At 42.7% G+C, this 26,936-nt stretch overlaps 3 protein-coding genes and 1 long non-coding RNA gene across 8 annotated transcripts; 1 reads left to right on the plus strand and 3 right to left on the minus strand.

Moving 5' to 3' along the window:
* Positions 1–563: 563 nt before the first annotated feature.
* On the plus strand, positions 564–5,902 carry fam151a (family with sequence similarity 151 member A). Its single transcript, XM_076031287.1, has 13 exons — positions 564–657; positions 855–1,015; positions 1,363–1,503; positions 1,643–1,792; positions 1,866–2,028; positions 2,164–2,221; positions 2,453–2,542; positions 2,813–2,889; positions 3,068–3,207; positions 3,365–3,508; positions 3,875–3,981; positions 4,322–4,501; positions 5,320–5,902. The coding sequence occupies exons 1-13, from the start codon at positions 632–634 to the stop codon at positions 5,629–5,631; spliced, it is 1,749 nt and encodes a 582-aa protein (XP_075887402.1). The 5' UTR covers positions 564–631; the 3' UTR covers positions 5,632–5,902.
* A 193-nt stretch (positions 5,903–6,095) lies between these two features.
* Positions 6,096–16,548, minus strand: LOC142891624 (acyl-coenzyme A thioesterase 11-like). Of its 5 annotated transcripts, XM_076031285.1 has the most exons (19): positions 16,416–16,548; positions 15,726–15,824; positions 14,982–15,033; positions 14,085–14,285; positions 13,873–13,942; positions 13,725–13,785; positions 12,944–13,048; positions 12,636–12,771; positions 12,347–12,438; positions 10,870–10,931; positions 10,177–10,296; positions 9,941–10,079; positions 9,482–9,537; positions 9,288–9,354; positions 9,076–9,159; positions 8,829–8,962; positions 7,922–8,089; positions 7,349–7,475; positions 6,096–6,871 (listed from the first exon to the last, which is right to left on the minus strand). In XM_076031285.1, exons 4-19 carry the CDS (start codon positions 14,275–14,277, stop codon positions 6,629–6,631), a joined length of 1,857 nt encoding a protein of 618 aa, XP_075887400.1. In that variant the 5' UTR covers positions 14,278–14,285; positions 14,982–15,033; positions 15,726–15,824; positions 16,416–16,548; the 3' UTR covers positions 6,096–6,628. The 5 variants fall into 5 exon arrangements, with proteins under 5 accessions (XP_075887400.1, XP_075887398.1, XP_075887399.1 ...); XM_076031283.1 differs by lacking the exon at positions 14,982–15,033; XM_076031284.1 differs by lacking the exon at positions 16,416–16,548 and having other exon boundaries at positions 15,726–16,148.
* A 1,471-nt stretch (positions 16,549–18,019) lies between these two features.
* Positions 18,020–23,552, minus strand: mrpl37 (mitochondrial ribosomal protein L37). The gene is made up of 8 exons (XM_076031288.1): positions 23,028–23,552; positions 22,383–22,566; positions 21,145–21,260; positions 20,209–20,397; positions 19,356–19,507; positions 18,708–18,839; positions 18,482–18,556; positions 18,020–18,310 (listed from the first exon to the last, which is right to left on the minus strand). Exons 1-8 carry the CDS (start codon positions 23,413–23,415, stop codon positions 18,233–18,235), a joined length of 1,314 nt encoding a protein of 437 aa, XP_075887403.1. The 5' UTR covers positions 23,416–23,552; the 3' UTR covers positions 18,020–18,232.
* Positions 23,553–23,857: 305 nt separating this feature from the next.
* On the minus strand, positions 23,858–26,614 carry LOC142891595 (uncharacterized). The gene is made up of 4 exons (XR_012927291.1): positions 26,334–26,614; positions 25,863–26,002; positions 25,050–25,685; positions 23,858–24,773 (listed from the first exon to the last, which is right to left on the minus strand). It is a non-coding gene; the product is annotated as an uncharacterized LOC142891595 (long non-coding RNA).
* Positions 26,615–26,936: the final 322 nt, after the last annotated feature.

Here is a 26,936-nt window from a genome sequence, read left to right on the forward strand (position 1 = left end):
AACAAAAAAAAAAGTGTTTCCGTGACACTTTTGCGATATTCCTCTGTATGGATACGTCTGGAAAAACCACCTGATGAGAGCCTCAAAACCTTTCAGCCACATTTGAGAGGTTTTTCCAAGTTCAGTGGTTTCCATCACCAGTTTTTATTATGGCCATATTTAGCTTTGGAGCAATTCTAGGGGTGATGGAAACGCAGCAAGGGCGGAGAGACCAGCACTGAGCCAGCTCCTCCCCCGAAAGCTGGCTAGCACCCAGCTAGCCCGCCACGCTCATCCCAACAGCAGCAGCAGCATGAGTGTGAGTGGCAGCACCAGGCTGGAGCGTGTCGCTGTGAGGGAGGTTGCATGGCAACCGCAGTGCAGGGGGAGGCGGAGTGGGACAAAGGACACAGTCTGCACTCAGTGGACTTGTCAAGTCTTGGTGATTGCACCTGCAGCCGTGCACCCTATCACATCTGTTATCTCTGCTCTTTGCACAAGGCACGTGTCACTGAGGAGGGGAAGAAATAAAAACACACACACACACACACACTTACCCACGTGTCTGTCGTCCGCCGGCTTTGTGCACGTCCAGGGCTCTTAGCGGAGGAACTCCTGCACTCGAGGGATCAGGCAGAAGAGGTAGAACAGGATGGATGCTGAAGAGCAGCAGATGGGGTCAGTACAGATACACCAGTGCCGTGTTTTGTCATTATTACGATCATTATTGTTATTTATTTGTTGTGTGCAATGGGATGTGCAACTCAAACCAGAGAGAACATCATCGCACTTTTCTGACTATTGCCAACAAACATGTACCTGTTTCTATTGGGCTGTTGTGTGAACTGGAACTTTGTCTGTTTGTTTGGTTGCAGGTCGCCGCCACATAAGAACCAGCAGGGTTCCAACTCAGGGCAGCAGATCCAGCACGGACTCTGCTTGTGCTCAAAACCAAAGCTGATTGGCTTCTCTGTGACTCTTGGATTACTGGTGTCCTTGGCTGTTCTAATCCCACTGGTGGTCATCCTCATACCAGGTACCCCTGTACATTGCCATTTATCATACATGATAAATATGTATATGTGTAATATAGATTTGTGTTCATATTTCTGATAACAAATAATAATAATTAAATAAATAAATAAATCTAAACTTGCCGGAACTGAAATCGACTCATGGTGTTTACACTCTTAGATAATATATCTTGCTAAATTGCAAGAATGTTTAGTAGGCTACGTAATAACCAGATGCTATAAAATAGGGTGGGGCTAAGTTGTAAAAGAAAAAAGTCACAGCGGTGACTGTAATGTGTTTTGCCAACCCTGTGCATTCCTTCAGGAGCGTCTGTCTGTCTGTTTGTGGCTCTCCGATCATCTTCCTTAGGTCCACCTCCAATCTTTCCTACTGATGGAGACATGCTGGACTACCTGGTCCAGATCGGTGAGATCAGCGAGCCCGATGGTTTGTTCGCCACCTGGTTTCACAGAGCCAACAGCAAAGAGGAGATGAATGCAGCTCTTGCCCGTAAGCTCGCAGACACAACGGCTTGCACGCAACACTTGCTTTGGTGGTTTGATTATAGCAGGAAAAAAAAACATAAATTCTCGTACAGTGTAAGATTTTTTTGCTCCATAAAAACAAAACTTGTGCCCATATTTTCTAGTTGATTCCATGATCCTCGAGGCTGATGTTAATCTACATGGTAAAGGAACAGCTGAGGAGAAGCCCATCCCCATCATGGCCCACCCTCCAAATATATACAGTGACAACACTCTGGACGAGTGGCTGGACGTGGTGCTGGCTTCGCAAAAAGGTGGAAGAGTTTTTGCTTGTTCCGTCTGCACGTTGGAGAAAAACTCGGTTAAAACGCTGTGTCTCCTGTGCAGGCATTAAGTTGGATTTCAAGTCTTTGGACTCGGTGGGTTTGTCCTTGGATGTGCTCAGTGAAAAACACAGCAGAAAACCAATAAACAGGCCTGTGTGGCTGAATGCAGACATCGTGCGTGGCCCCAACACACCCAGCTTCGTTCCTCCAATCAATGGAACCCAGTAAGTTCATCCTCAGTCTTGTATTTGCTTTGTTTTGTTTCATTTAATTATATGACACTTTTTTTTATACAAACTCATAGGCAATAGAAGCTGAATGAATAATATGAGCTCCGCTTGGCTTTTCTCCTTTTTCAGATTTTTGCGGTTGATTCAGGAAAAGTTTCCGCATGTGACCGTGTCCCCAGGATGGATGGTATGCATGGCATGAGACACCTTTAGTTTGGTGCTCCATACCAAACTGATGATTTAAAGTAGCTATAGTCCAGTCAGGGACTGATGTTCTAAATATCTCTACTACAAAACATGAATAAAAGAAAGAACTAGTTTGTTTTTCCCATTTAGTGAAGCCGCTGTTTTAGTCCGACTGTGATTGTTTGTTTGTTTGTTTGTTTGTTTGTAACTGGGAGCATTTATTTTTTTGCAGGTGCTTTACCTGCCTTTAATTGCAGTGAAAACCTACACCAGGCAAATGATGGAGGACATGTACGAACTGATAAAAGATGTTCCTCAAAGGGTGAGCTATGAAAAGCATGAGCCATGATTAAAAACTGGAGAAGAAAACTTCAAAGGAAAAAAAAAAAAAAAAGCTGTTTTAAGATGTTTTCCGATTTTGTCGAGAGATTGCATCTGTTGCACGTCTCGGAGTAAAAAGCTCAGGCGACGAGCTATCCTATAGTTTTGGATGCACCAGACGACGAGAATGCAGTGAATTTAACAGCGACAGTGTGATCTGAGGCAGTGGCCCCGTGCAGCCGTTCACACCTCTCATTCAAAACTTGTCCAGGTGACGTTTCCGATCTTCACCGTGTTAGCCCGCGGCGGGTGGCAGCACATCAGCTGGCTCCTCAGCCAGTCCTCCAGGTAATACCCATCGCTTCAGTCTGATTCAACACACATATAAGACGCTGGTAATTTCACTGGCCGTTGCTCCTCAGGGCTTTGCTTAATAATCCACCAAAGATGCGATGGCATTATCGTCTATTTTTGCGCCTCCACGTGATGCTTTGCTTTGTCACACTGAGATTGTCCTGGTGTGCAGGTACAGCCTGACACTCTGGCAGGACAACCAAACGCACCCAAACGTGAGCGACCTTCTGTTTATCCGGGACAACACCCACATTTCCCAGGTCTACTACGACATCTATGAGCCGACCCTCTCTGAATTCAAGGAAGCAGCAAGTACGGACGCGAAGCCCTCCGGCTGAATCATTTAAGCACCGACGTGATTTTTCCCTTTTCCAGTTTTCAAGTTCGCAGTCAGAAATTATTTGTTGATGCCGATATTTTCATCTGCGTCCATTCTGAGCTTTTAAATCATCGACTCAATTGTATGCAGAGCAGCAAAGTGGTGTGAGAAGGTTCTACCCTGGTGGAGACCTGATGGATTTCCCAGTTCACCTGCCCAGTGGAGCAGAGGACAGTCTGGTAGCGCAGTGGAGGCCCGTCACTGATCGGACTTCCCTGTCGACTCAGCTGTCAGGTATCCACACGATGAATCATTGCATCAGTGTGACTTCATTACTGCTTCAAGAAATGAATCGTTAGCCTAATAGCCTAATGGCCTAAGTCATTTTTTTTGGCCAAGTTGTGATATCAGCCTAACTTTACCAATGTGCTTGCAAAAAAAAATGTGTTTTTTCTTGTTTTCCGAAAACGTTCCAACGTGACTTAGGCAACTATGCTATGAGGCTAACGATATGACTCACGCACATATTTAAGCTTTTTTTTTTTTTTTTTGCTATATACATATTGCTGAAAAAATATACCTGAAGTACATTTGCAGCTGTCAGTTTATGATGATTAAAAAAAATGGATTGGTTCTATCATTTTCACTGTGTTTTAGCAGATGGTTCTTGGGGCATGCTGGTTATCCAAGTGGCCAGTGACCCGAAACAGCCAGGACTCCCCCTGGTGGAAGGTTTTGGAAGAGGTTCAGAGGCCTTCACGTTACAGGTGCAGTTATTGCTGTGAAACAACTCACAGGAAAACCATGGCGTTTCGAGTCAACCCGCTAATATTAAACAGAACATGCAGAGGTCAACTTGGAATAAAATGTAGTCCGATCCACATTTATGCTCTAACAGCATAAAGCAGGTATACAACACAGTTCTTTGAACAGCACTGCTGCAAGCACCCAGCAGTGCTTGCTGCAATGCAGTGAGTTTCAGTCCGCTTTCAGTCTACTGAAATGCACGCTGAACTACCCAACTAATGCAGTGATGTTCGGTTGTCAGTGTCTTGAAGACTTAACGTGCACACTCCTGAGTTGGAACTCTGCTTTATATACTTACAGGAAGTCTTGGAGCTGCTTGCAAAGAGCCCCGAGCTCCCTTGGGGTGTTTACCTGCGGATTCAGTCTCAGAAAGTTCTTGAGGCCTCGCTGGAACTGCTGGCGTCGGCGTACAGCAGCGACGGACTCTACCGGCCTGTGTGGATCGCAATGGATGGACTACGCGGCGCCGAGGACACAAACGTAATTTCCTGAATTTGTTTTTATTCATTAATTTTTTTTTTTACCGCTGGCTTTTAGTTTATTGACTCTTTGGTTTATTAACAGCTCGGTATTTATGCATACTGAACTCACAACATCAGGCCAGAGCAGGGCAATGTTCCGATTGTTGTGCTGAATTTGTGTTTTTAGATGCCACAGCTGTCACTTGCACTTCTGCTATTGACGAAAACTTATACAAAAATACAAAATCTTTAAATGGAACTTTTTCAAAACCCCGCGGTGAAACCATTGACTGTGTATAAAGATTGACAGAGTCATCGTGAAGTCGCCCTTCTGTTTGTGAATATCCATGTTGAAGCCTGGCGACTTCCTCCGATAAGCGGATTACACATGGCTACTGAACCTTAACCACACCCACAACTTTTTGGACATTTTCACCCAAAATGACACCAAGTTGGACAAAGTACATTTTATTTTACTAGGATTTAGTCCAACAAAACATTTGTAACCAGGGTTTAAGGTTGAGGGTTCCTCTCCGTATTGACAACCAGTCATTTTTAGTCTTTTTGCAACCAACTTTGGCGGTCTCTGCTGGACAAATGATAAACTGCAGGTTTTTGGCTCTTTCACGTTTCCCTTCCTGTTTAAACCAGAGGCTCTGGACTTCTTTTTACACAATCAGTGGGTGAAACCAGTGATTTGCAACAACTTTGTGGATTGTTGACTGAGATGTTTAAAAAAAAAAACTGAATGTCTGTGTCATGGAATCTTAATTTAGATGATAATTAAGAACATGATCGGAGGGTTATGTGACATCTGTTCTCTTCTTGGTGTTTCAGGACTTTATATCCACAGTAGACTCCATGTTTCCCTACGTCACCCTGGTGCTGAGCCAGCAGACCTGGCCGCCTCTGATCCCCCCATCAGTAGGAGGGCTGTCTCAGAGGGTGGCTCTCCACCTGAACGCAGCATCCCTGTCACAGGAACAGGAGGAGGTCCAGTCTCTCATGGACATGATGGACAGATACGATGTGATAGTGCAGCGGGACACAGAAGGCGGAGCTGCAGATAATTCTGTCTTGCAGCAGCTGATGGGTCGGCACAGAGGGAGGACAAGCACTCACCTGTACCTGCTACCTGCTCAGTTGTAAGTGCAGCTGGACCTTTGTTGGATGTGCAGTCATTTATATAAGCTAAGTGCTTTCATAATTAAATGGCAAAGCCAAATTTGAATGTTGTATGTGGTCATGTGTAACCTGATATGTAAACCAGTTTACTGTACAAATATTCTTTGACAATTTATACGAACCTGTAATTCGTGTTAATGACTGAACTGAGTATCTGAGGATGGAATTGGATCAGTTTGTACAAACAATATGTTGCTCTGTTTTAGTTGAGCTGCTTTGCTGAGATATCAAAGGGCAGGTGTTCTGTCTTGTCTTAATTATCTATTAGTTTACTGGTAAACTACTACCAGTCTATATTGAAAACTGCATTTAGTTGTCAGCGTGCTTGTCACCTGGACAGGATGGGATGTATTCACAACTAACAGAAATCTACACCAAAACACAAATAACTCGAACCGCAACCATGAGTCCCTCCAAACTATCGGGTGGATGGAAAACTAGCAGACTTCAAGGCTGATTTGCAGTGCATTGTTCCAGTACAGAAGAATATTGCACAGACAAAAACCCCATAAAAATATTTAATTTCCAATGAAAACATTAAACACCATTATTAAAAGAAACACCTTGTGTTCCCAGAGCGGTCAGACGATGCAAACCACAGCTTTTACGCATCATCAACCCACTGCAGTTTGAATGAGTTTTCATTTAGAGCATTAAAAAACATTCTCCACTGGCGGATCAAATTTCAATTTCAAATTTGCATCTAAACAGAACATTTCTATGAAACAAAAACTTAATGTATTGATTTTAAAAAATATTAAAAATTTACATTAAAGTGCTCCAGAAGTCTCTGCTCTGTCTTCTTTGCTCTTATTCCTATGATTTATGCTCTTTTTCGTACAACTGTGCATTGGTTTTAACCAAAATACCCTCTAGTGTTAATCGTACCAGTTTACAGCAGCGTCACCTCCTCACTCTTTAAGACCTGAAGCGGCTGAACTTTGTGCAGACAACCTGCTGCCTACAGCTGGGTGCTGCGGAGTGTTTCGGACAGGCGCTCAGCTCCGCCCTCGCGGCTGGGACTGTGTGTGCTGGCGAGCCGGTCCTGTTGGCCGGGTTGCTCCTCAGAGAAGGACTGCAGCCTGTACTTGGTCAGGTACTGGCTGCAGGAGCAGAAGGTGTTGTAGAAGGAGGACGAGAGGCCGGCGATGTCGGTGGAGATGTAGGGAAGGACCTCTGGAGACGCCTGGTTGTAGTAGCTGATCTGGAGGGGGGGATAAATGAAACCATGATTCAAAGTTTATCAGGATTACATGGAGATCCTTTTTAGCTTCATCACCGACTCCAAGCGTGGGAAAACTACGGCCCGGGGGCCATATGCGGCCCGTTGTGATTTTTAATCCGGCCCGCAAAACTTGAAGAAATTATATTAATAGTCAGTCAGTCATCAAACAGCTGCATTTCCTCCATGTTTCCAGTGTTTTCAGAGTCATTTCAATAAAGAGCCACCGCCAAGAGCAAAGACACTGATTTGCTTCAGTTTCCATTGACATTAAAGCAACATGCTTTCTCCATATGCCATGATAGATTGTTTCCTCCTATGAGGTTTGTCACCAAAACTCTCCATCCATCCATCCATCTGCTGCTGCTGCTCTGCTACCCCCGTCCGGCACCTTGTACAACCCAGTGTGGCTCCACCAGTCAAAGACTTTGCCCACTGTGAGCAACTCTGGAGTCTTACCAGCGACATGTTGCTTTTGGTCTCCAGGATGGTGAATCCAGCACACAGAACTTCTCCTCGCTTGTACCCTTCAACGGGAGGATGAGTGGGGAGGGACACCGAGCGCAGGGCGATGACATACGAGTCCCTGCAGGGGGCGGAGAGCAGAACAGAGGGAGCTGCGGGACAGTTCTTCGCAAAGTGAAAGCAATATTTCTAAAAATTTCGACAAAGTCCAATTGCGATTTGCAGGCGTTTCCACTAAATGGTGTGAAGAGCATAAGCCGGAATTCAGGTCAAATGTCTTCCCGTGAGACCCCAGTGTGAGGAGCATGGAGGTACAAAGTAGTTGCCATAAATCTGCATTCCAATCATAAGTGAACTGGTCACGTGACCTCGTACGGCACGACTGCTGACGTGTCAATGCCAAAGAAGGGTTTCCATGACACTTTTATGGATCCGTGTGAAAAAAAAACACCTGATGAGAGCATCAGAACATTTGAGCCATATTGTAGAGCCGTTTCCATCACCAGGTTTTATGGCCATGTTGAGGTTTTACGTAGGTCTAGGGCCAATAGAAACGCAGCTACTGACCCGCTGTCGCATGGTTTCCTCTTGGAGGCCAGCAGGATGAAGTCCTGGAGGTTTCCTTCTCCCTGACTGGCTGAAGTGGACGAGGCGACGCTCCCGTGCTGCACGGACGGAGTGACCACGCGGTACAGGAAGTCGTCGCCATCCACCTGGCAGATCTGTTCGCACTTCCTGTTTTGAGGATGGAAACAGAGACACATCCCCGACTGACACGAGTCATTTTGCACTTTTTTTTTTTTAACTTTTCACTTTTTAACTTTTTTTTAACTTTTTAACATTTTTATTAACAAGTTAATAAAAAAAAACGTAGCGGCAGTGAAACAACAGAGGAGCGCAGCGACGGCAGCAGAGGCGATGACCGCAGTGCAGATCCAGAGTTTATAATATTTTCAGAACCCTCTCATAGGGAATGAATGGTGTTACTTTTAGAGATGACAACATCAGAGAATGTAGGGGCTGATAAACACAATGAAGGATGAAGGACCCTTTATTTTAGCCTAAAGGACCTATTTATATATTTTTTTTATCCTTTCAATTCTCGTTTATTGAAGAGCTCAGTTTTTGTACTGAAGGTGTTGTCAGCCACTTTCATTTTCATAGTATATTTTTAAGTGTGCAAGCATTCTTCCCCCCCCCCAGTATTTTCTGTAGAGAGCATAACTTCATTTCTGTCAAAGCCAAAGGTCAACGTTTGCAAAAGTTTTGGGAATCTTGTTTGTATCTGCTGAGGCAGAAACGTGTGGATGTTGTCACAGCTTTGCAAACCAGCAGTAGGTTCTCATCGCTGTTTCTGTTTGTTTTCAACCTCAAGGTTCTCTATGGATCCACTTGGCTACATTTGTAGCAACACTGTTAAATATTAATACATGTATTTTTTTCATTACAGTGAGAGAGAGTGTGAAAGCATTACTGGTAGTGCATGTCCCATCTTGGCCTGTTGCTGAGCTCCGCCAGCAGATGGAAAGCTCTTTCAGCAGGAACGTCCACCTCTGCTTCCACCTTGAAGCTCAACATGGACTTCTGCTCAAGGGTGTAAAGTTGAACCTGGCAACAGTGAAACGTGCAAAACGTTGAGCAGCAGACGACAACCGGGACCTCGGAACTGTTGTCACCTGTTGAATCTCAAAGGGGAGAAAATGTTTGCTGGGAAGAAGCACCTTGTCCTTCTCGGAGGTGAGGCGCCAGTTGTTCTTAGTGGCCAACACCTTCAGAGCAGAAACATTGTTGTAGCTCAGATACACCTGCAAACAAAGGCACAATACGTAGCGTATGTATGATGACGGTGAGCACAGACTGGAAGAGACCTATGAAACTATGTCAATCTAAATTCTGCTGCCGGTGCATCTTTGGCAACGAGTGGACGCCCCACCTGGTTTCTGGGGTCAAAGGGCACAGACAGAGGAACCTCAGCCTGTTTACGGGAAACAATGTATTTTCTAGAAGGGAAGCAAAGATAGTTTTTCTGAATGAATCACTATTCTCCATTACTCAAGCTCAAGTTAAGCCCAGTGTACATTGTTGGTTCAAGTGCGACACGTGCAGCACTGTGAGGTCCGAGCTCACCTGTCCAGCCGGATCTTCTTCCTGGCTATTGCCTCCTGGAAACGCCTCTCCCCTTCCTGCACAGACACATACAGAGTGTAGGTCAAACATCTTCTCCTTCTCCTCCATCTCCTTCACCTACACATCCAACCAGGCAGGGGTGTCAATACACCACTAACATTAGTATCTGAACAGCATTTTCATCCCAATTACAAAAATCCCGGAAAAGCATTTCTCTTTTGGAAAAGAATTGAAATCCTCGACGTAAAAGTGAGGTCAAACATCTCAGATCCAACCTTAAAAACTCTTAATGGTTTTCATCTGGCTGGAATATGACTGTAACAATCACCAACCTCAGGTACAGCTCAGCTATCATAAACTTATTTGGCTTTCAGGTATTTAGGCTTTGCGTCATATTTACTTCTTGACGCCAGCAGCAACATTCTGCTCCTGCTGTTGTGGTCTCGTGGACTCACTCACCAGAGGTTCAGGTCTGAGTCGGGGTAATATACATGGCTTTCCATTATCATCAAGCACCTCGAAGATCATAAAGGCGGAGTTGATGTGGCGATTAGGTCCCTCCTCCTGATAGGCCTCAGCACGCACGCCCACCTCGATGCTGCAAGGCATCAGTCATTGACTTTCATGCTGTTATCGTGTTAAGTGCCATCTTTATCAAAGCCATGTCTCTTTTACGACCGGGAACAAGCTGGTACCTGTTTTTGAAGGCGTTGTTGACGATGGCCCTCAGCAGCAGCCGGTCCCCCACCTGAGAAGGCCCTCGGAAGGTGAACATGTCGATGGTTCGCAGAGTGGGATGAGCCTGACACAAGCGGCTGCACCGCAAACAGAGAGACGGTTTATTTTAGAACGATTGCCATAGTGAAGTTAATGCAAAATGTAAAATAAAGTGTTTCCAATGGCTGCTTGGTGCAAAACGCTCTAAATTCCCTGTAAATTCCCTGTATTGACAAATTCCCCTGTATTTGCAGGGAAGCAGATGTGATGGCTTTCATTTCAGGTGTTTGATTTGTTGTTGTAGGAAAATTGGTAGAAAAAAAGTAATTGTGAATGAATGATGTGTAAGGTGGGCCTGCTGTGATGCTGTCTTATAATTCTGCGTTTTTCAGGAGCCCTTATCTTTATATCGGAGACAAAAATAATATCCAGGATGGGATGAGAGTCTCCTTTCTCTACTTTAAATATTTTATAACCACTAAGAAAATGCTTATTCAAAAATAATGACTTTGATGATTAAAATTCTACACCCTACTATGAATTAGCCAACTATATTAAAAAAAAAAAAATTTAAAAAAAAAGCATATACACACACGATCTCAATAACATGCATATGATACTTCTCTTACACTGCGCATGCAGTATAAATGTGAACTAGTTGGAGATGGTACCTGGCAGCAATCGTGGCTACATTGACCATCCAGGCCATGATCTGTCCTCCAAATGTATTCACCTGGTGGGACACAAGTAACAAGGCGGCACAGGTGAGACGAGAGGGTATGATTTTAACGGTTCAACTCTCTGAGGTGGACTCTAACTACGAATTAATAAATTGTAAATATTTCTATATTATATATCACTATATTATCTTGTGTTAAAGATTAACTTTATTTTCCAAAACAATCCTAAGATTAAAAGGGTATTTTTTTTAAACCCTAATCCCCCAAAATCTAACCCCAACCCTCCTAACCCTCCTAACTCTGGCTCTAACCCTCCTAACCCTCCTAACCCTGGCCCTAACCATCCTAACCATCCTTACCCTAACCCTAACCCTCCTAACCCTAACCCTAACCCTCCTAACCCTGGCCCTCCTAACCCTAACCCTCCTAACCCTGGCCCTCCTAACCCTGGCCCTCCTAACCCTAACCCTCCTAACCCTCCTAACCCTGGCCCTCCTAACCCTGGCCCTCCTAACCCTAATCATCCTAACCCTCCTAACCCTAACCCTCCTAACCCTGGCCGTCCTAACCCTAACCCTCCTAACCCTAACCCTCCTAACCCTGGCCCTCCTAACCCTAACCCTCCTAACCCTAACCCTCCTAACCCTCCGAACCCTGGCCCTAACTCTAACTAGAGGAAAACTGGTGGACAAGAGGCTCCAGAACTTTCTGGCAAAAATCGTAATATGAAATGAGGCAGAAGCAGAGGTTTACATGGGGACAAATATTCTAATTAGAATCAGTTTATCTGTCCAAAGCAAATAGAAACGCTCCCCATAAACACCTCATTGGGAGCAAACAGCCCCAATCCACCTGGTGTTTGATTTGGCTTCAGAGGCTCGAGTGACAACCTCTCACGTAAACAGTGGAACGGAATGTTGTGTAGCCGCATTCTTTCCGCGCAAGCACCGTCTTGACGTGGATGCGCAGTGACATTTCACTACACTTGCAAAACACGGCGGCTTCCCAGCACAACAGCTGCTACACTGGAGCTCTGTTCGAGAGATTGTTTTTAAAGTCAAACACTCCAAAAGTCTGGATGACTCCCGTGATCATTTCATTCATCTGCACACTCATGCAGATGAATGAGTGAAATATTGCTTTCATTTTGCAAAATGAAAGCAATATTTCTAAAGTTTGGACAAAGTACATTTGCGATTTGCAGCCGTTTCCATTGACTGATGCGAAGGGCAAAAGCCATCATTCTCGTCAAATCTCTTCTATTTGAGAGGTTTTTCCAAGTGGAGCTGTTTCCATCACCAGCTTTTATGGCCATGTTGAGGCTTTGCGCAATTCTAGGGGTGATGGAAACGCAGCTGGTGACAGCACCAGATCACAATACATCAAGTCACATGCACACAGCTGACATGAAATCTTAATTCGGACTGAATTGAATCATCATAGGAAAAAGTGCATGTGAGCCAGATACCTGGTGGTTGGCGTGTGGTGGCAGCACCAGCTCAACACTCTCCACCTTGGTCTTCTCCGCTGCCACAGCATCGCCTGCTGCCAAGCTGCCATCTGACACACACACACACAGTGTCACAAGAAGGGAGCAAAGCTTGATTGTAGTCCTCAGGTCAACAAGAAAGTCAATGACTTCCCACACTAGAGTCACTTTATATCAGGCAAAACAGCCAAAAAGCCAGCATTGAACAAACACACGGCAGCTTTTTGGTTAAGGTGCCTGTCATACGAGTGGGCCGCAGGGAGCCTACCCTGTTGGAAGGACCTATGAGAGAGCAGATCCTTGATGATGTCATCGTGCAACATCCTGACCCGCCGTCTCTCTGCTGCCAGGCTGTGTTTCAGAAGCTCTGACTGAGTCTGAGGCACGATGGGCTTCAGGATGACCTGGAGGGCAAAGGCACCGACCGTTACATTTCCTCTCATATGGTGAACAGGATAGAACTGGAAGAACCTTCATTAGTCCATGTGGGGAAATTGCACGTCATAGCAGCAGGAGCAGGAATAAGAGATGACATCTGGAATCTGCATCTCCAGTTTGAATCGGTCACTCGGTTACCTTTTGCCCCGCGTTTGTGCGCTGGGTGACGAAGGTGGCGAAGGCATGACAAACTTTCCACTGGCGATCAGAGAAGAGGTCCTCGCATTTCACCAGTATGCCCACCTGAGAGTGCACGAGGAGAGGACATTATTCCACAGCACCAAGTATTGATGATTGCGGTCACGTTCTTGTTTTAAAACACATTTTAATGCCTTCACTCCACAAACTCTTCTGCTCCGTGCATAACAGGAAGTGATGCGGACAGTTTTGATTTTGAATCCAAAACAATAAGCTGATGAGTCCAATTTTTTTTTTTTTTTTGATGAATTAAGTTCTTTAAAAAATCTATTAGTGCCATTAAAAAAAACTGTTCAGGTCATCATTACACACTGCTGGTATTGACTCTATTGTGTTGTGTTAGTGTTTGGGGGACTGGCTGATCCCACTCTCTCAGAAACACGGGACAAACACACACACACACACACATATATATAGATTTATATACACATACATATATACGCAGATATATATGCCTAGATAGCTAGCTAAACAGCTAGCTAGATACATAGATAGATAGCTGCGTGTATATATGTATATATACCGGTATATACACACACATACATATATACATATATATATATATACACATACATATAAATATATAGATATATATATGCCTAGCTAGTGAGCTAGATAGATAGACAGATAGACAGACAGATATATATATATATATATACATACATGTGTGTGTGTATATACGTATATATACCGGTATATACAAGAAAACAGCCTCTCTCACCTCCATGCTGGTGTTGAAAGCTCGATTGACCTTTGCCCTGATGTTGACCACTTGGGCCACCCTGAACAGAGGGGAACAAGAAGGAGTTGCGTCAGGGCTCAATAGACAGAGAGAGACCTGAGGTGTCAGTGGGCAGGCTTCCTCTGACCTGATGGTGTGTTCAAAGTGGATGTCATCCATGGAGGCTGTGACACAGGGTGACATGGCATGCCTCTCAGCTGCCAGTAAAAAAAAAAAAACACACAACAGACACGCATCACATCCTGTGTTGTTCCTCAGTGGTTAGGACGCAGTCCAGACGCACATTGACCCGAAGCGCTTGCACGCTTGCACGCTTGCGGCTGCTCTCGTACAGCTCACCGGCGAGGCAGGCAGTGGAGTCGATCCACTTGAGCAGCTGTCCCACGCTCAGCTCCTGTCGGTGGTTGCTGTGACAAGGCATCACTATCTGACTCATTTTCACCTCCGCCTGGCTGGCAGTCTCTTTGTCGTCCTCCTCCTCCTCTTCATCTTCTTCCTCCTCTTCCACATTCGGCAACAAGGTGGAACTCATCTCCAGAGCTGTGGAAGAGGGAGTAGCTTTGAGGTGAATGGGACTATCACTGTGTTCTTGGCTGGCACGAGAGGCAGCCTGCTTCATTTTTACAATCCATTGGGATGAACTCTTTTTAATGGTACAATTCTGCCAAGAGCTGCCTGTGCTCACAAGCTCAGAGCACAGGCAACTGTTGCAGTAATACTGCTGTGAGAGATGAGACAGACTGTGTTTACAAATGTGCCATCTTCACCAGGCAAAGAAAAAAAAAGCTACTGTGGAATAAAGTTCATAGAGAATTTCAACAGGAGTTCATCCATAGGCTCGTGGGAGAACAACAGCACAGTGAAGCAAGGCTTGAAAAAGCAGAGGGGGGAAATAATGCAGCGAAACGCTGAATGTCCCTCTGACTCACTCTGCAGGAGAGCTACAACTTGGAAGACAATTTTTATTTATTTATTTATTTTTTTTTCCCCAGCGACCCAACGCGCTTTATAGCAAAAGATAAAGAAGAAGGTTGGAAGACAACATGTGAATGATTTGGGTCCGACGAGTCAACGCTCAGAACTCAATCCAATCAAAGACTTGAGTGACAAGCAGTACACGTTATAATGAAATCATCATGTCTCATCATTTCCACTTTTAGATGACTGATACTGTATGTTGAGCAAACAGTCTTGGTAAATTCCTTGCTGGCAAAGGGATTATTGAAGTGTGTCTACCTTTGCGAGCACAGCAGCTGATCCTCAGAAGGGTTGGGCTAGTTTTGTTTTTCTGTTGGCACATAAACATACTTTACAGACACTGAAATAGCGGGTGCTGATATCTGAAGTTCATGTCGTACCATTTGTTTCTACAATCATTGTTTCCCCCCACTAGTAGTAGGTCAGAGTTGAATCGAGGCGACACTAACTAATAACAGTCACGGATTTCGACATCTTTCACTTGAAACAGCAGTTCCCGTGACGCAATACTGAGCAAGGAGACGGTGCCACTGTACATACAGTACACACAGGACTGGGCTGCACAAGTTAGGACAGCTTGTTTAAGTTGAACACACGCGCACAAACAGCCCAGCTGACTGCTCTTTTTTCTCTCGATCTTGAGGGGGCAACAAGCGATTTTTATCTGGGTGTCTCAATCGGACTTCTCCAACTATAGTCGGATTAACGCATTACAGGCACTTCTCCAGTTACGGAGAACGGAAAAGTTATAGTCTCTCTCTCTCTCTCTCTCTCTCTCCCTCTCCCTCTCCCTCTCTCTCCCTCTCTCTCTCTCTCTCTCTCTCTCTCTCTCTCTCTCTCTCTCTCTCTCTCACACACACACACACACACACACACACACACACACACACACACACACACACACACACGCTGAAACCTGCACTGGCTGCATGACAACTGTTGGAATGAATGGATATATCTCAAATGTGTGAAATGAGCGCGGCCCTCAAGTGAGACTATTACCTGTAATCAGTCCCTCTCGGTCTCTTCTTCTTCTTCTTCTCCTTCTTCTTCAGTCGGTACCTTGTAGCTAGCAAGCGTTAGCGCTGCAACTCGACTCGGCTGTGAAGTATTAAGCAGCGCTTATTGTTCACAATAAACCCTGTTATGCGGTGGCACTAAACTTTCTCACAAGTACTCACAAGTGTGACGAGCCGAGCCGACAATAACACACAATAAAACAGCGATTATAAAGTTTTGTCAGTGTGTGACTTTCAAATTAAAATCCCAGATAGTTCACGAGCCACTATCGGTTGACTTTTTTTGATTAAAAAAAAAAAAAAGATAACATGATACATGAGATCACATGGGGTCGCCGATAAGATCGTTTAATGTTTTCCCGACGAATGTAATAAAACGTTAAACGCTATCATAGCGTTGTCGTGTTTATTGCTGTATTTGGTGCAGCATTTAATTTTACAAATGCAAGAAGTGTAAAGTACTCCAATTTACAGGCACATTGAAAAATATAAAAGCATTAAAAGTACTTCAGACTAAAGAACAGCGTTTCATACAATAGCACAATAGCACAATATGCTGAACGTGCGTACACATAAATACAAGAATAATATTTGCTATTATTCTGAATGCTAAGACTGACTTCCGGTATGTTTTGAAGCGAAATCCTGAACGAAAACAAAAACAATACTTTACGTTAGATGTCAAAGGTCGTTTCTCCTTCCTTCTCTCTGCAACACTGTACTAATATTATCTCGTATTTCAATTATCTCGCGTTGTTTTCTCCGTTCACGGTGCATCCACCCACGGAACTGTGCTGACCTGCCCACTTTGTTGAAAATAAAAACTGCTGACATACAGCTGTTTCCCAAGTAGGACTTCCCACTCTTATTAAAGACCATATCAAATGCATTATCATATTATCACAAAGCCTTTTAGCACCTGCAAGGCGAGGCAGCTGTAGTTATAAAGCACATTTCCATACACAAGGCAACTCAATGGGATTTACATGATTCAAAGCTCAAACATTTTAAAAACAGGCTCACAGTCTTGAAAGACAAAGTGCTGAGGGAAAAAAAAAGACAGCTTAAAATGAATAAATAGAGCAATAATAAAGGAGAATAGAAAAAAAATATGATTTAAAAAAATATAATATAATAAGATGAATAAAAGCAGTCAATCATAAGCATAAGATAGTCTTCAACCTGGATTCGAGAAAAAAAAAATCACACTGCCAATACATCTGGAAACTTCGTATATTTCCTTTAAAAAAAAAAAATGGTGCCACATTTGTACGATGCATTTGTGCATTCAAACTGCAAACAGCTTCAATGTTTGTGGAAAAATTTGTCATGTAATTTCCGTCGCTGCTCGACAGCTTTTATGCCCTCTACTCTTGGTTTGTTCACTGTATGGATGAAGAGTGAGGAAGCAAGAAGTTTTAACAATTTATTGATTCATCAAACATGAGCTCCAGCAGCAAGTCCAATATCTCCTGCACACATTTCCCCCAAGTGTTGAGTGGGGTTGGAGTCCGGACCAGTTTTGAAGTTTAGCTTTATCAATTGACATCAACTGACGGAAGATGCAATGAGTGACTGGAATACTCTTGAATTTCAGGTTGCATATTTTAATTTCTTGTAAAAAGAATGCGGCTCGTTATGTCTAAACAAGCGATATCTCACCACCTTGAACAGGTGTCCCTGTAAGCCGTGAGAATGAAGCAGAGGACAAAATAAGAGCACAAACACACTTTTAAGACACCACATTTCTCACTCTACCTTTAACCGGCTTCACTATCTGCATCAAAACAAGTTGTATGACATTTTGCAGAAACCTGCTTATCTTCTATGCAATCTTATTTCTAACTTTTCCACTCTTTGTTTTATTTTGTTTTCTTTTTCTTTTTTTTGTGTTTGATTATTTATTCTATATTGTTTTCCCCTTTTCATGTTTATTTCTGATCACATTATAAATACCCAGACACAAGCTCAGATTTTCTTTGTATACGTCAATTTTGGTTTGGATGTTCATGCAATCCTGCAACACTTTTGTGTCATAGAAAATGAATACCGGTGCAATGGAGTGATGTATGCAAGATCCTTTGACTCAATTAAAACATTTGAAATAATGCATTTAGCAGAAACCTTTCATACTTCCATCTTCATGGTTGCTCAGAGTTGTGACCCCACTGAATTATGACATTCCTCATCCATTAAAAATAATAAAAAATATGTGTTACATGGTAAAGGTCATATTATGCAATGAGTTTTCAAGATTAAAATATACAAACACATTCATTCATGTGTAGTAGACAGTTTTTATTAAACAAGCTGCTGGAGTAGCAAGACAAAACTCTTTGCATCAGAGCAAATGTGATGTTTCAGTCAGATGAACATTATTATAATTTTTTTTTCTCTCTCTCTCTCTCTCTATCTATCTATCTATCTATCTCTCTCTCTCTCTCTCTCTCACACACACACACGCGCACACACACACATATACACACAGTCCTACACAGCTCCATGTAAGTAGAGAGCCAGGAACTTGCTGAAGGCTTCAGGTTTGTATCCTGACAGACCAGCTGGGACCTGCAGGGTGCAATTCACAAAATCAGCTGTTTTTGATCACATTGTTTGACATCACCATGAGTCACGTCGCTTGGTAAGCAGCGTCCAGAGACCCAGTGGCAGAAAACAGAGTGGCTCTGGACCTTGAAGTGATTCACAGTTGCCAACAAACAGGAAAAACGTCGGTGTTACCTTGACTTGTTTTTTCTTGATGAGCGGTCGCACTTTTGCAAAGTCATAGAGCTCGACGTCGTCCTCCAGCCACACCTGCAGGTCAGAGACAGCATTGCAGACTTGTCACAGTCCGATCACAAATTCCGACACAAATGTTTAAGCTGTAGCATGCAAAAGCGATGTGGGTTTTCAGAACATTTAGAAGCTCACACACGACCAGACGGAAAGAAATAAAATGACGTACTTGGTTCTTGATGCCGTCATCTCCTCTCAGGTCTGTGGTGTTGAGCTGGAACACCATAAACTGGAAGATTCTGCCGTTGGTCCCCACGGCCTGCACTGTCACAGGTCGGTCTAATATACTCTGAGGCTGCGTCTGAGACACACACACACACACCAATGCATCCATGTAAGAGGGTGATGAAAGTTAAGTTGCTGTCTCTTTATGTACACTGCCAGTCAAAAGTCTGGACAGACTAGCTAATGCAATGTTGTTGTTTTTTTTATCTTTACAACTTTCTACACTGCAGATACTGAAGACATCAAATATATGAGTAAGATATCTGGAATTATGCAGCAAAGAAAAACACGTTCAGTAACTCTAAATATGCTTTTTATGAAAGGCGGCTATTTGGAAGAATTTCAGTATAAAAGGTGTTTGAGTTATTTGACACTTTTATTGTTTCCTCCATAATTCCACGTGTGTGTGTAGTTTTGATGCCTTCAGTGAGAAAGTGCAATGTCAATATTGATGAGAATGAAAGAAAAGACATTCAGCTCATTGGTTGAGTCCAAACTCCTGACTGCTAGTGGAGACTCAAAGACAGTTTTTAGCACTGACACAGTATTCAATGACTCTGTAGGTTTAACGCTGTGACCTGTGACTTCTTACCCCATACAGTTTGTGTGCACGGGCCAGGGCGTTTCCAAATGTGAACATGAGCATTTTTGCTCGGAACTGTTCGGGCTGCAGCTTGTGGCCGGCGTCAGCCTCCTGGAAGTACAGTGTGTGGGCGTGAGGGTAAGGATAGTCCCCGATGAAACCTGAGACACAGAGGCAACTTCAAATTAGACGTCGGAAAACTTTCCACTGTTCTTCTTCTTCTCGTTGTTGAGGGGCTCCCTGCTCCATCTTCACTCTGCTGGACAGAGAAGGGACTTCGCTTTCTGGATATTTAAAGAAAGAGCAAACAACAAAAAAAAAAGTCTCCAGCAGGCAGTCCAATGCTGCAGCAACATGTCTGTGTTCCTCCAACGTGTTGGCTGGGCCACAGGTTTTCCTTTGACATTCACCAACAACACAGACACAACGTCAGAAACTGGAAACTCGCAGGAACAAAGTGAGCATAAAAAACGGACCGCAGTCGATTATGGAGAGCAGGTTATCAAAATGAATTAAAGTTAGCCATAAATAAAGATGCATAGCAGTAAAAAAAAAAAAATGAAACAAAATAAAAGATATATAGCAGCAGCATGTGTAAATAAATGCTGCTGTTGCTACTGAAAACGTATGGCTGCTTGTTTGAATATTAGATATTTAAAGTATTTTCCCAAAGATTTATGTCTAGAATACCAAAAAATAAAACCTAAAACCCATTCTACATATACTATGCATATGCGTATATAATTGCTGCATAATTACACCTATCTTACACAAGTCGTAAGTTAGCCAGTAAGCAGTTGGATGGACAGTTTGTACAGTATGTGAGCCAGGAGGAGCCATCGAGTGACAGCTGGTGGCTCACCTGTGCAGTTCAGGTTCTCCTTGTACACGTGCACCTTCTGCAGGTCGATGGTGGGAGAAACTGGGTAGAAGGTTTCCAGCGTGTGCTCCGCCGTCTCCATCACCTCCTGTTTGCCAGAAACCTGTGCGAGTGGATCCATGCAGCTCAGCAGGAAGCCATTCTGACCGCGGATCTGTAGCACATCTTCTCCTGACAAGCCACAAAAGAAGTTGATAAATATGCAGCCAGTGTGTTAGGATTGGCTCCTGATCATCATCATCATCATCATCATCAGAGTGGTCGTCTGTATGGACTCATGAGCTTTTTTTTTCGAACCTGCATTTCTGCTGCCTCACATGATGGGATGGAAAACCATGCTTGACCGTTTGTCTCCTTTCTGTTGTCCTTTGTCTTCATTTTTATTTTTATTTCATTTTTATTTCATTTATTATTGTATTATTTTACTTTCTTTCTTGTGTGAATTTATTGATGTTTTGAACAGAGGAGGTTCTTTGATAAAACCTTGGGCTTCTAACCCCTCCTGCACATTTTCTATCTAATCTTGTTCACTTTATATTGGATGTGTCTGTGGAGATTCATTTATCCAATTAGAAAGTTCTTCGAAAAAGGATTTTATTTTAAAACACTGGAAATAAAAAAAATAAATAAATAAAAAAATAAAAAAAACACAAGATGTTTCGGTCATCTGCATCTTTTCTGACTCACACATTGGGCTGTCGTGTGACCTCGGTCATGTGACCCTTATGTGTCTATAACTGCCAGAGCTACAAGGGTTAAATAATGTGCACCTCACACATTTTTCATTGTGAAATTTAGGTTCTCAGGAAAAATCGCAGCTTATCAATTAATCGCTAATCGATCGCTAAGGTCAATCAACTAACGATGAATGAATTAATCCATAATTTGCATCCCTAATTTCCAGGTGGGAAGCTCTACCTCTCGTCCACGTAGCCGCCAGCGAGTATTTCTCCGCGGTGAGTCTCCTTCCAAAGGCAGGGTGGCTGGACTGGAGTGTCGCACACAGGTGGAGAAGGTTGTGGAGCAGCGTGTTGCTGGGAGAGGAGTGGGTGAGAAAAAAAGAAAGAAATTCATTGAATACCTGAACAAGCCACAGGGAAGGAGGTGAAGGTGCAGCCACTCTGGTGTCTGAGCCTCTGGAGGACGCAGAGGACACCTGGCTGCAGTGCCAGGAGGGGCAGTGATGCCTTTTCACCTCAGAGATGATCACACACACACACACACACACACACACACACACACACACACACACACACACACACACACGCACACGCACACGCACGCGCACGCGCGTTTCCATGACAGCTTGTCACAAAATAAAAGCCATATTTCTAAAATTTCGACAAAGCACAATTGCGATTTTCAGGGGTTTCCATTGAACGGTGTGAAGATCATAAACCGTAATTCTGGTCAAATGTCGTCCAGCCAGACCCCAGTGTGAGGAGGATGGAGGAACAAAACACGTTGCATTTTGGAGCAGCGATTTCAGTTGACACCACTGCGGCTGCCGCTGTTATCATCAGGAGACAAAAATATGAAAAAAATAAAATAGAAAAGTGTTTCCATGACACTTTTGTGATATCTCTCTATATGGATCCATCTGGAAAACCACCTCATTAGAGCATCAAAACCTTTGAGCCATATTTGAGAGGTTTTTCCAAGTTGAGCTGTTTCCATCACCAGGTTTTATTATTGCCATATTTAGGTTTTTGTAAATTGTTGGGGTGATGGAAACGCAGCTGGTGACTCAACAGGTCTGAGATACAATAGTTGGCTTACATTCAGATCCAGGAGAGCCTGCAAAAAGTTTGAAGCTTTCGAGCATCAGACTAAAAGAGCTTCTGCTGCATTTACTTCTAACATGTAAATTACACACTGCTTTGTTTTTGTGTACTTTATCAAGACAAATATTACAGAGGTGCATTGCTGACACCCTACAAAAAAACAGGGCTCGGTTTCACGTTATAACCTGAAAATTATCATGAAATAACGTGATGGAGTCGTTCGCTCACACACAAAACCCGCAGAGGAAGAGGTTCAGCACAGGCTCAGTCTTTCAAACGCTGCTTGCAGCTTTAAAGTTGTTATGGTTTTTATAAAATGAGTTTGTTTAAGCATTCTTCAATGGAAAAAAGGTTACAATCTGTACAAAATACCTGTATTTCAATTTGTCCGGTCGTTCCACTGTTGTGTCCCAAAAGCGGGCATGCTTTATGGCGTTCTGAACACGCTCATCCTGATCTTGTATCTGATTGGCTGGCTTCTCTGCCAATGACAGCAGCTGGGGTGGCAGGTTCGGGATGAGCTTGGTTTTAGTCAACCACAGCGCTTGTCGCACACCTGAGACAAAGAGAAAAAGACATTCACTTGACTGTTTCTTTATGACAACAATGTCAAAACAATTTACAAACCATGCAAGCTGGATCTGTGAGTGAATAACTTATTGATTGTTATTATTAAAATCAAACAATAAGATAGAGCACTCTGTTGCTATGTTTGCACTGATTAAGTTTTTTAGAGGATTCAAAACTAGACTCAGTCAAACTAACCTGACCTTCTGACATGCATTTAACCTCAAAAACCTGACATTAGGTTGTTGTATCAATGTTACGGATGTTCATTTGCAGACAAAGTGAGGTAAAATAAATTAACAAAACAAATTAAAATTAATATAAATAGATAAATAAAATAAAGTGAGGATTTTTTTTTTAATTGCAGTTTATTATGGAGACTAAAGTAACAAAATGGACCTGAAAACGTGTGCCTGCTCGTTTAAATATTCGCCATTTAGAATATTTGACCTTCCAGCGCGTTGGTCCTGTGGTTGAAGATGTAGCACGGTTTCTCCTTGTACAGCGGCATGTCGTGGAGCGTGGGGGACTTGTAGAACCTGGGGTCTTTGAAATCCTTCTCCCAGTCCGGGTTGACCGGCTTCGCCAGCCCCGGCACGTAGTGCATCCTCTCCCCGTAGGTGATTAACTCCAGCCCGGGGATGTCCACCTTCTCCCTGGGCTTGCGCGGAGGAGGAATCTTGGCCGTGTGACGGAGACTAACGCCGAAGTGTCTCTGGGGCTGCTGGCGGCGGCTGACGGCTCCATGTGCGGACAACCGTCTCAGCGTCTCCCCGGAGAGCCAGTGAGGCCACAGCGGAGACACCGCTTTCAAACAACTGGCCGTTTCTGAGAGCATTTTTATATCAACAGGTGTAATCCTCCGCAATGTGTATGATAACTGCTGGTGTAAGTGCTCTGGTGACCCGAGTCATTCCCCGTCAGTGACTGTCGCCCCAGTGCGCCGCCATGCTCATTCTTCTTCGCCTGCTTCCTGGAAGCGCCAGGAGGTTTTTACAGCGCCACGGCAGGACAGGAGTTGAACTGCGGCTGCGTTACCAGGTCCGCGCTTTTTCTTAGGACGAGCTCATTGACTGACTTTGAGACACAGTTGAGAAGCTCATATGGCTGAGGGTGCTCTAAAATATATATTTATAGATAGATAGATAGATAGATAGATAGATAGATAGACATAACATGTAAGTTTTAGACACCGAACATGCATCTTTGCATCATGCGTGTAATGAAAATGAAAATGAACATGCCACGTGCACAATTTATTACAATTCTAGAATGCATATCACAATTGCTAAAAGTCAATCATCAAAACAAAAAACAGCTAAAATGATTTAGAAAGCTATAGTCTGTCACAATGTGTGGCTTGCAAAATATGAATGTATGTTTTATGATTTAAATGAGCATAGACCCACCTATTAAAGCAAAGTCTATTTTTTAACAAACAACTCCACTTACATGTGAACTTGCACCTGTGGTATTGCACATTGTAACAGATTTTACCTCGGGCACCTGCCTACATGGCATCAGTTTTTCATTCACACTTTATTTATTTATTTATTTTTATCAGGTAACCTCTGAATAAAAATGTAAACAAGTTAAAACGTACATAAGAAGCAAACATGTCTTTTAAAAAAAAGACAAAGATCTTTCTTTCTTTCTTATGGACCTATGATGCTGAAAATAAAGTTGAATGATGATCTAGCCGTTGTATTTTGAATGTGTTGGAAAGGCAGCCTCCAGGGGAAAGATGCAGACTTAAGGTTGATGCTGTTGGTGTTTCCTCCTCAAAACATTTTCTTTGTTCGAACACAATCATTACCATTTTGAGGAAGCAACAATTTATGATACAAAGAGGTTCAATGCTTACAAGATTCTTAGTAAATCATCTCTCTGGGAAGTTGTACTGCACTATGAAATAACATAAGACAAGCAAAAAAAAAAAAAAAGAAAAATGAAATTGACATTGACATTGAAAATATCCAGCAGTGACGAATCCTGGAGCTCTAACATTTAATAGTAGGTGGATTCATTTGCGTCAATACAATTTGAATGGGAAACCTCAGACACTAACCATCATTGTGACAAAAGATATAGATCACTCATAACCTATCTTGTGCCTTAGAACCAGAGCCACCAAACAGAGGACGAGAGTCAGAATTTTACCCAGCAGAATCCAGAACCACGTCTGACCCGGCAGGCCTTGGCAGGTGTAGAAAAAGGACGTTAAAGTAAATCATTTTACTGCAGCAATTCAGAGGAAAGGGGAAAAGCAATGACAGACAAAAAGATAACTAGCCATTACCAGGAATTAAAACAACAAAATAAAATAAAACTACATTTAAATATTCTAAATTCCATACATTATAGATTCATTATATTATCATATACATTATTCATTATATTATAATGTGCTTCTCTGTTAAACAGCTCAGATGATCAATCTTGCATCGTTCTTGAATGGCTACAGGATCTTACCTGCTTCACTGTTTTGCTGTTTGGTGCTTTGGCTGTTTGCGGCTGAAAACTGTGCAGTGGTTGCTGTGGTCGGGGTAGACGTCGTAATATTATCTGAAGAGAGATGAGGGTTATGCTTCATTAAACTAAATTTCACGTTGCCATGTTCACTAAGACGTGAGACAGGTCCGGGCAGGTCTTTCATATCAGCAATCAGTGATCACTTATCAGTTCATTTCTTCAGGGATCATATTTAACCAACAACTGTGTGTTCAGTCAGTTACAGACGCTTTATTTCAACAATTCTGTACAACTATCACCTCGAGTACATGTTGAGTAAGAATGGATTAAGTTGGCTTACGACACAATTTCCATGTTGTTCTGGTTACTGGTTGTGCTGCATGCCTACAGTTATTCTTGTGTGCTCGGTTAATATGGGACAGACTAGTGAGGTTATAAATAAAACGTAATGGAAAGCACAGTGGTGTTCACCAGCATCTTACCTATGACAGTAACCTGGATCGATGGGCTGATTGCATACAGCGGATTGGTCTTGCAATGGTACTCACCAGTGTCTATTGCAGTGGCAGAGTTCACATTCAAGTCCACAGTCAAGTTGGGGTGAGACTGAGTTATATTGAGCAAAGAAACTGTGACCTGCAGGTAGAAAAGCCATGATGATGTCTTAATATAAGGTAATAAATGAAGTTAACACACGATGTTAACACATGCTTAGGCTTTCTAGAGTATACTTTCTTCCAAAGGTCATTTACAATTGTGCAATTTATTATTATAATGCACTATTCTAAAGGTCTGTATCAATAATATGATTACCGTATTCTTCTTGACCATCCACATTTGTGCCATGTGCCGGGATCTTAAACATGTAAATCTACAGCTCACTTTAAAAGCAGTTCCAGTTGGGATCACTAAATTTCCTCCATAAATGCTGGCAGTGGTTTCATTGCATCCACCTGTACATTGAAATTAAACAGACTTGTAAAGAAACAAACTCGAAACAAACTGACAAACACCAAAGTTAGATCACAATTTTTAGCAAAAAGTTTTAGAAAATACTATTAAATTCAAAGATTAATAGTCGACCATAGCATAGAAAAGAGACTGTCGGGAGATTATATTATGTTTTTTTGAAAAGTTCACTTCATAACATTGCCATAATTATTTTTGCCTTCAAAAAAAATATCTGAGCAAACTATACAAAAGTAATTCATTATTTCATGTCAATATTCCCTACTTTTAATAATAAATAACTAAGAATAATGTCATCTAAATATATATATTTACCTTCAGTTTGTGCCCAGAACATCACAGTTATCACCATGAACAACATGTCGGCAACTCTTCTCATCCTCACCTGCCTATCAGCATCAGATTGAGGACGTTCTGATTTCACTCTCAGCTTTACTTTCCAGTGACGTGGGAAGCTGCAAGCTAGGACAGGATGTGTGTCTCTGCATTTCTAAGTTGATGAAAGCTGATAAAACTGCTATGAACTTTACATGAGTAGTTGGTCATTTAAAAGAAATGCCTCAGTGGACCACAATGATTTCAGATTTCAATGCAACAAGAAGGCTTATCAACAGAATTGCAAAAGTATGTCCCCAAAAATATTTGTAATGGCTCTGCTGATATTTGCAGTGCCTCTGCTGATTGAGTGTATGAGAGTGTATCAGCCACATGTCTATTATTATTTGTTTATTTTATATCCATGCTGAATGTTACCCAAAGATTTATGTCTAGAATACCAAAAAATAAAATTCAAGACCCATTCTACATAAACTACACATAGTGTAGAGTGTAGAGTAAGTAGTGTGCAGTAACCTGTAAATCTTAAGTTAGTAATTAAGCAGTTGGACAGTTTATCCAGTATATGATCCAAACTTTATA

This window comes from Nelusetta ayraudi, unplaced genomic scaffold (assembly GCF_046127955.1).
Source record: "Nelusetta ayraudi isolate G7.1 ecotype Tasmania unplaced genomic scaffold, CSIRO-AGI_Nayr_v1 ptg000033l, whole genome shotgun sequence".
In the NCBI taxonomy this organism is placed as follows: domain Eukaryota; kingdom Metazoa; phylum Chordata; class Actinopteri; order Tetraodontiformes; family Monacanthidae; genus Nelusetta; species Nelusetta ayraudi.

Bases quoted from the DNA above. Each gene is read 5' to 3' on its own strand.
- fam151a (XM_076031287.1), top strand. From the start codon at position 632: ATGGATGCTGAAGAGCAGCAGATGGG. The intron at 1,016-1,362 runs GTACCCCTGTAC...CATCTTCCTTAG, and splicing joins GGTGGTCATCCTCATACCAG to GTCCACCTCCAATCTTTCCT. The intron at 2,029-2,163 runs GTAAGTTCATCC...CTCCTTTTTCAG, and splicing joins CCTCCAATCAATGGAACCCA to ATTTTTGCGGTTGATTCAGG.
- LOC142891624 (XM_076031283.1), bottom strand. From the start codon at position 14,277: ATGAGTTCCACCTTGTTGCCGAATGTGGAAGAGGAGGAAGAAGATGAA. The intron at 13,049-13,724 runs GTGAGAGAGGCT...GTGCACTCTCAG, and splicing joins CTTTCAACACCAGCATGGAG to GTGGGCATACTGGTGAAATG. The intron at 10,297-10,869 runs GTACCATCTCCA...TTTGCGGTGCAG, and splicing joins GTAGCCACGATTGCTGCCAG to CCGCTTGTGTCAGGCTCATC.
- mrpl37 (XM_076031288.1), bottom strand. From the start codon at position 23,415: ATGCTCTCAGAAACGGCCAGTTGTTTGAAAGCGGTGTCTCCGCTGTGG. The intron at 21,261-22,382 runs GTATTTTGTACA...CTCCTCTCCCAG, and splicing joins CCGGACAAATTGAAATACAG to CAACACGCTGCTCCACAACC. The intron at 18,311-18,481 runs GTAACACCGACG...TGCACCCTGCAG, and splicing joins TCAAGAAAAAACAAGTCAAG to GTCCCAGCTGGTCTGTCAGG.